The following is a 6,700-nucleotide window of genomic DNA, read 5'->3' on the forward strand; positions in this document are numbered from 1 at the left end:
AATAAAGATTATAAATTTACATTGGCATTTAAACAAGAAAAAGAACTATGATAGTGACTGAAAAAACTTCACAGTACCAAAATAATCAGGGTGTATCATTATGACAGCAATGCTACTGAAATATGAAGCCACCCTCTCCCCAAATACCCCAGGCCAAAATCTAGTCTGAAGATTCAATACACTAATGTATTTACTTATCAGGTATTTGCATAGGATGTTTAATGTCATTACATCTACAAATTATCAACATTATGAAAGTGTTGACAAACTCTTTACATGAATATGTATCCGAAACCGAATCCGAAACCTTTCTCTCCCTAAACATAAAAGCCCTCTTATGGAACCAATACTGATGTAAAATAATATTATCTTTTATTAGGCAATTAATCCAATGACTCTACATTCAATAATGTCTGAACAATCTGCACATGGAGGAAAACCTTCAGTGACATGATCAGCAGTATGCCATGGATAGCTCAATTTCCACAAACGAGCCCACTATTGTGGACACAAAAAACTCACGCCTCACTGAGTGTGTTCTGTCTGACAATGAGACAGTATTGTTGGTGCTGTCATGGGCAAGAGATGACAGATTTCCCTATCTTTATGTACAAAACAGCTGAATATATCAAAGTTTCAATACAGTTTATGTATCGTCATCATCATGTATCTCTGTTGCCGTGGCCTCTGCAGATTCAGCTTGTTTTTCAGCCTGCATCCTTGCTCTCCTTGCATCAACATAGCTCATTGGATGAACTGGTAGAAATCCGGACAAACCTGTAAATGTTACAACATATACCTTTATCATTTATCCAATTGTATTGACATCATATGAATAGATATTGAAAGAAGCACATTTATGTAAGATTGCACACTTTTTATTTTATTAAGTGAAAAAAAAACAGCATTTTATTTTATCTGAACAGAATGGTAACCTTCAAAGTCTAACCTTTTCCCTTTCAGTCAAATTATGGAGAATTTTACTTTTAACTTATTTCAGTCTGTTTATTTATGTAAGTTGAATTGCTCCAGCTACTTGCACAGTAAACACAGTGAAGAATGGAATTTCTCCAAAGGTATATTTTTTCCAGCAAAATCTGCAAATCTCTTTTGTTGCTTTCATGTAGAGAAATACTTTGATGCCTAAACTGAGATTTTGAAGAAACTTTTTGCAAGAATCCAAGAGACCTCTACGCGTAATGAGCTGTTTTGGCAATCAAGACTCACTAACACAAACCATGGAGTGATAACTGCTGATCATATAAAAACTTTGCAAATTTTGCAATTTATGCACATACAGATAAAATCAATGCATGTTTCATCATTCTCTGCAAAAGTACACTTGTATTGCCAATTATAGTGTCACTAACTTATACAGTCCACATACCTATAAGTTTAGCAACAGGTTTTGTTAATATCGCTCCTTGTGCCATCCAATATTTCAGTCTTTCAAAATTAATGGCAACTAGTTGTTCATTGTGTTTGTTTGGCATCGGGTCATAGGTCCCAATCTGCTCTCTGGGAGGGTAGTTCCTAGGATGGATATGTGGCATGACCACTATGTGGAAGAACGGCCGATTTGTACAGCCATGCAAAGCCAATCGTATCCTCATTACCATTATTATCTCTACTTTAATCTGCTTCCTCTGACATAGACAAATCTGAAGATATCTGAAAAAGAGAATGAATTTTAGGTTAGAATATCTATCCATATGGAAAAATATTTGCCAGAGCACGTGGAGTGACTGTGGCCAGAGGAATACAGGAAGTGCATAGGTCCCATAATTGGAGGAAGGCAAAGCTGGAACTCATACATGGCATACTTGAGGGTATTCATGTTGTATACTTGCTAGTCAACAAAGATATTTTGTGGATTCAGAAGGAAAAAAATTCAGCCAGTTGACAGACACATCGATCACGTTCCATAAACATTGAGCGTGGGGCTTCTGTGTTTCTGGGGGCCGCCATTACTGGAAGTTGGTAATGGCTGCTCCCAGAAATGTTTTCAGAATGCGAACGACGTGTTTGAATAATTCCAAACCCCATAAACGACAACGTTAGTGTAGTTTAGTGTTTAGTCTTCAGTAGTGATAATCGGTACGACAAAATGCAGTAAATATGTAGCATTTCACATCACCATGCCTTGTCCAGTGGGATGTGCTTATTTTGAACTCTACAGGGCCGTCGGCATTGTAGCACTACTGGTGAGTGAAGTCGCAAAAACCAAAAATCACCGATCGCCTCACCATAGAGCTACAATTTTTCAGCTAGGTATCAACATGCTGTAGCCAGAATAGGGCCGTTCACAGTTTACGTCACTGTTCTCTCATTAATATGCAAAATAAATATTTGTCCGCATTTTTAGATTACGCTTTTGAAAATTACGCATGCAAGAATGACGAAAATACATCTCAGTGGGCGACTGCTAGTGTAACAGTGAATACTAAAAAACATATTCACGACTCAGAGTACAAGCTGCAAAAACAGCCACGCATGCAACATTGATAAAATTTGTCCGCATTTCAAGCTGCGTGTCCGATGTCGCGCGCGTACAGCTATATTTAGTAACAAACCTGTAACCGTGAACAGCGCTATTCCTCCTAAATAGTACAGCAAGAAGTTTCATATTTGGACATGGCAGCAATATTGTGTCCCTGAGGATGACCCTTAGCTCTCTTTGCTTCTCACTGCCTTATATATAGGTCTGAAAGATGAATGGGCTTACGTAAATCACCATTTGTATGATCCACGCATAACCTCACATTCCAGCAGTTTTGGTTGTATGATCATTCGAAAGCAACTTTTCTACAGGAAAATTAATTTATGAAATTATGTGAACATGGGCAAAGTTCATATTCAGTTCAAGACTAGAATCATTGAGGTGCAAGAATCATTCGCTAGTCCACCTCCCGCCGTGATAAATCAATGCTCCTAAAATGACTCAAGACATGATTGCATTATTACACAGTGAGTGATGTGAATTTACTCTACACTGCCTAAACATATACTGTGTGCATCCCTTGCTCACCGAAAATGTGCAGAATGTATACCTACGGTGACATTGTTGATTTAGCATAGGTGTTTGACTCGTTTTGAAAATCAATTCCATCTGCTCTACTTACCGTTTCTTTTGATCAAACCCAGCAGCGACATTAACACAGTGCACATGTACACTTCACTGTCCTTCAGTAGAATCCATGTTACTCTAACGGTAAAGAATGCTGGGATATGTATCAGGCCCTCTAGGCAAATGAATCCGGAATTAGACATAAACAGGCATTGAGAACGGTATATGTTGTAGCTTATTTCGAGAAAAATGATTTTTGAATAATCAAGGTGAAGTAATATGGAAAATTCACACATATCAGGGACCTTGATTAGCTCTTTGAGTTGAACAAAAATATCTGGTCGAGGCCTTATTGAATATCATTGGTAGCTTAGGTGTGAAATAAACTTTAACCTTTGCCACACACAACCTTGAACAGCTGAACTGTGCGGACGACCGATCGCTGCCTGCTCCTTCTCCTAACAGCTCAGGAAGATCTTGGCAACTATAAACACGACAGAACAGCAAGGATGATCTGTATTCCCTGTATTCTGTATGCAGTTGTGCCGTTTTTCCTCTGGATCTGGCACAAATATTTTCAGCGTTTCTATGAACAATGGTGGGGACCCAAAAAGGCAGTGACCGAGAAAGATGACGCAGCAGATAATTCGACAAATCTCGATGCAGAAAAGGTGAGTGTTAATAAAGTTACTCCCTAATAAAACAGGTTCCATTTATCTTAGCTTTAGTACGTAGGAAGGGGTAGCTGAACTTGCTCTGTAACCTTATGGAAAATTGCGTATGTGTTTATGAAACACGATGCTGAAGTTGGACTCAGTTTCGGACTCGGTTTCGGATTCGGTTTCGGATTCGAATAACCGAGAATAGTTTTATATTTCCAGCTTGTTATTACTGATACTACTGATAGACAAGGAGATGATATTTTAACTGGATCACCTTACTACACATGTAGAATGTATTTCATGACATAAATGTTTAATACATAATCATAATTTAAACAGTTTAAAAAACAAAACACTTTTGGCAGTAGAGCAAGAAACTATAGTGCAAGAATACACCGCACAAGTCTGCTGAAAAATTAGTCAAAAGTTACAACTTAAGTACTTATGAGCAACAATGGGCATTATGCAGTGTGGACTATTCAAGCTAACAGTACCACGCACAATACAAAGAAAAGCACAATCACAATACAAAGAAAAGCGTTCAATGCAATCTTTATTAAACAACATATTAACTGATAGTGTAGTCAGGGAGTTTAGAATGGTACATTCGAAATGAAATCTATGTAGAAGAACACCAATCCAAACAAAGTAATACTACACATTAGCATTGCACCACGTGATACACATTGTGACAAATAAACAAGTTAAAGTATAAATGTTTTTGTAAATGTTGTTTTCTTGCTCAACACTTCCTTTCAATTTTGAATTAAAGTACTTTGAAAATTTCTGTAATTTCTATTTTTTTGAACTATTTTAATTGTGCATACATGCACACAATTTATGCTTTAAAATATAGACTACAGTAAAAATTGTTCTTGACATCAAGTATTTATCTTTGCAAACAAAAATACTGCGGACCATTTTATTTTCACTTGAATTTATTTTAGCTGAAAACAGATTTTCATAGTTTCACTGTGTCTTATTTTCACTTCGTCTAGTCTGATTGGGTTTTATTTAGCTGAAAAAAGCTCCAGCGAGAGTAACGAAAATAAATTCTAAGTGAAAATAACAGTATTACACAGTATGACTAAATCAGCTGAAAATATAAAATTTCTTTCAGTCACTCGAATCCGCAACCGAATCCGCAAACCGAGTCTAACTTCAGCATCGTGAAACCGCATTGTTTCTTGCGCCCTCTACGGAGGAGTTTTACATGTATGTCTGCGTTATTCTGAAACTTCAGTTTGAATATTTTACCCCGAATTACACAGTACTGTATTACGATCAAATTATTTAGGGTAGCCATTTTCACACCAATTGAAACTTTGAGGTATCAGTTGACTTGATTGCATGCATCAACAGCCACAGGCACTTGATTCGTTGCTTCGCGATTGTTACTGATTCACATGGGAGAAAAGCTCTCAGTACACGGGTAAGTGCCTGTGTCAACAGCAACCACTATTTGTTGATCAGACCTATTTTCGGAATACAGCTACTGAAGCTGTGAATACACAAGCCATGCTGTGCGCGACATATCGATCATGCCCGCATCAGGGGGTCATCACCAAAGAACCGCTGTGCGCCAATCCATATGCTTTACCAGTAGTTTACTGCAACACTGATCTGTGTCACTGATTTAGCTCCAAAAATTATGAAATATAAGCCTTTTCCTGCCAAGTTCATATTTCACCATCAGATCAACTTGGTTAAAACTAGTAAAGCAAAACATATCCCATCTGATGCAGTTTAACAAAGATTTGAAGATTTGAAGGTCCCTGAAGACACAGATACTTTAAACATGATTTTTACAGACTAAAGCTGCTGTAACATACCAAGCCAAGTGGGTGAAAATTTTTTTTATTTTATTTCATTCTTGTCAACAGCGCCAGCTGGCAGCCACTTACAGACAAGTCAAAAAATGAAATATAAAATATAAATCTATTAAAAGACAAAATTGAAAATGAAGGAACTACATTAAAGAAACATACGACAGAACGATTAAAAATCACACAGACAAGACCGCAAAGATATTTGTTTTGTAAAGTTGCATTGAATTGGCAAAGATGTCAATAACACTAGTACTATTGAGTGAATTAAATAAACGGGAAATGCGACCAATGAACCCTCTCTTTGTAACGTCGACTCTATTATAAGGTGTAAAAATTAGGTCCATTCGTCTGGCACTCAAATGAGGAACATTGAGACCAAAGAAAGATACACTATCTGTAAAATTAAAATGTGACAAAAGACATCTACGTAGGAATACACAATTAAAAATATCCCTACGAACAACAACATGTACGTGTGGAATATTGGAAAAATCGCAGAGTAAGTCATAGTCACAATTACACCATACACTGCTGTCCTTATGAAAACCATGTTTGACATGTAAAAAACAGAGAAAGCGATTTTTGATTGATTCCATTCTCATTGCTTTGTTCTTTGAGATAGAATTAAAAATAACAGTGTTGTATCGCCATATTATTGCCTTAATTCATGGTTGTGGGAAAAGAGAGCAGGTAACAAGTCTCTCAACATTAGGATGTCTTTGGCAGCAAGGACTGCAAAGCCATGTACTTGTGTTCAGAAATGGTGTTTTTATCAGATGCCGATCTAAATGTTGAATACTGCATGAAAAACGCAGCATTGTTCCCTGACTTAATTTTGTCACATTGACCAGTGTAAACTGCCAGCAGTCACAAGGTGCTTACTGAAATATTTATGTCATGGCTAACTCAGAAGCCAATAAATGAAGACTGCAATGAAGACTGCTCACACAAACCAACCACTCAACACAGTTTAAAACCATTTACTCACTGTTAAGCCAATATTGTTAAAAATGTGTAGGTGTTATTTGACAACGTGTAGGTTGATGCAAAATTGTCAAATTGTCACCAAACATTAGACATGTGAGCACTATATTTTCTTGAAACTAGAGTTAAAAGTAGTTCCAGCTATTTGTTTGTTGGAT

General features: G+C 37.0%; 1 protein-coding gene across 1 annotated transcript; it reads right to left on the reverse strand.

Annotated features, from left to right (window-relative positions):
* Window positions 1-350: 350 nt before the first annotated feature.
* LOC139121897 (small ribosomal subunit protein bS16m-like) lies at window positions 351-3,226 on the reverse strand. The gene is made up of 4 exons (XM_070687188.1): window positions 3,123-3,226; window positions 2,574-2,704; window positions 1,388-1,671; window positions 351-777 (listed from the first exon to the last, which is right to left on the reverse strand). The coding sequence occupies exons 2-4, from the start codon at window positions 2,624-2,626 to the stop codon at window positions 647-649; spliced, it is 468 nt and encodes a 155-aa protein (XP_070543289.1). The 5' UTR covers window positions 2,627-2,704; window positions 3,123-3,226; the 3' UTR covers window positions 351-646.
* Between the last annotated feature and the right edge of the window lie 3,474 nt (window positions 3,227-6,700).

The sequence above is a fragment of the Ptychodera flava genome, chromosome 21 (genome assembly GCF_041260155.1).
Source record: "Ptychodera flava strain L36383 chromosome 21, AS_Pfla_20210202, whole genome shotgun sequence".
Lineage (NCBI taxonomy): Eukaryota > Metazoa > Hemichordata > Enteropneusta > Ptychoderidae > Ptychodera > Ptychodera flava.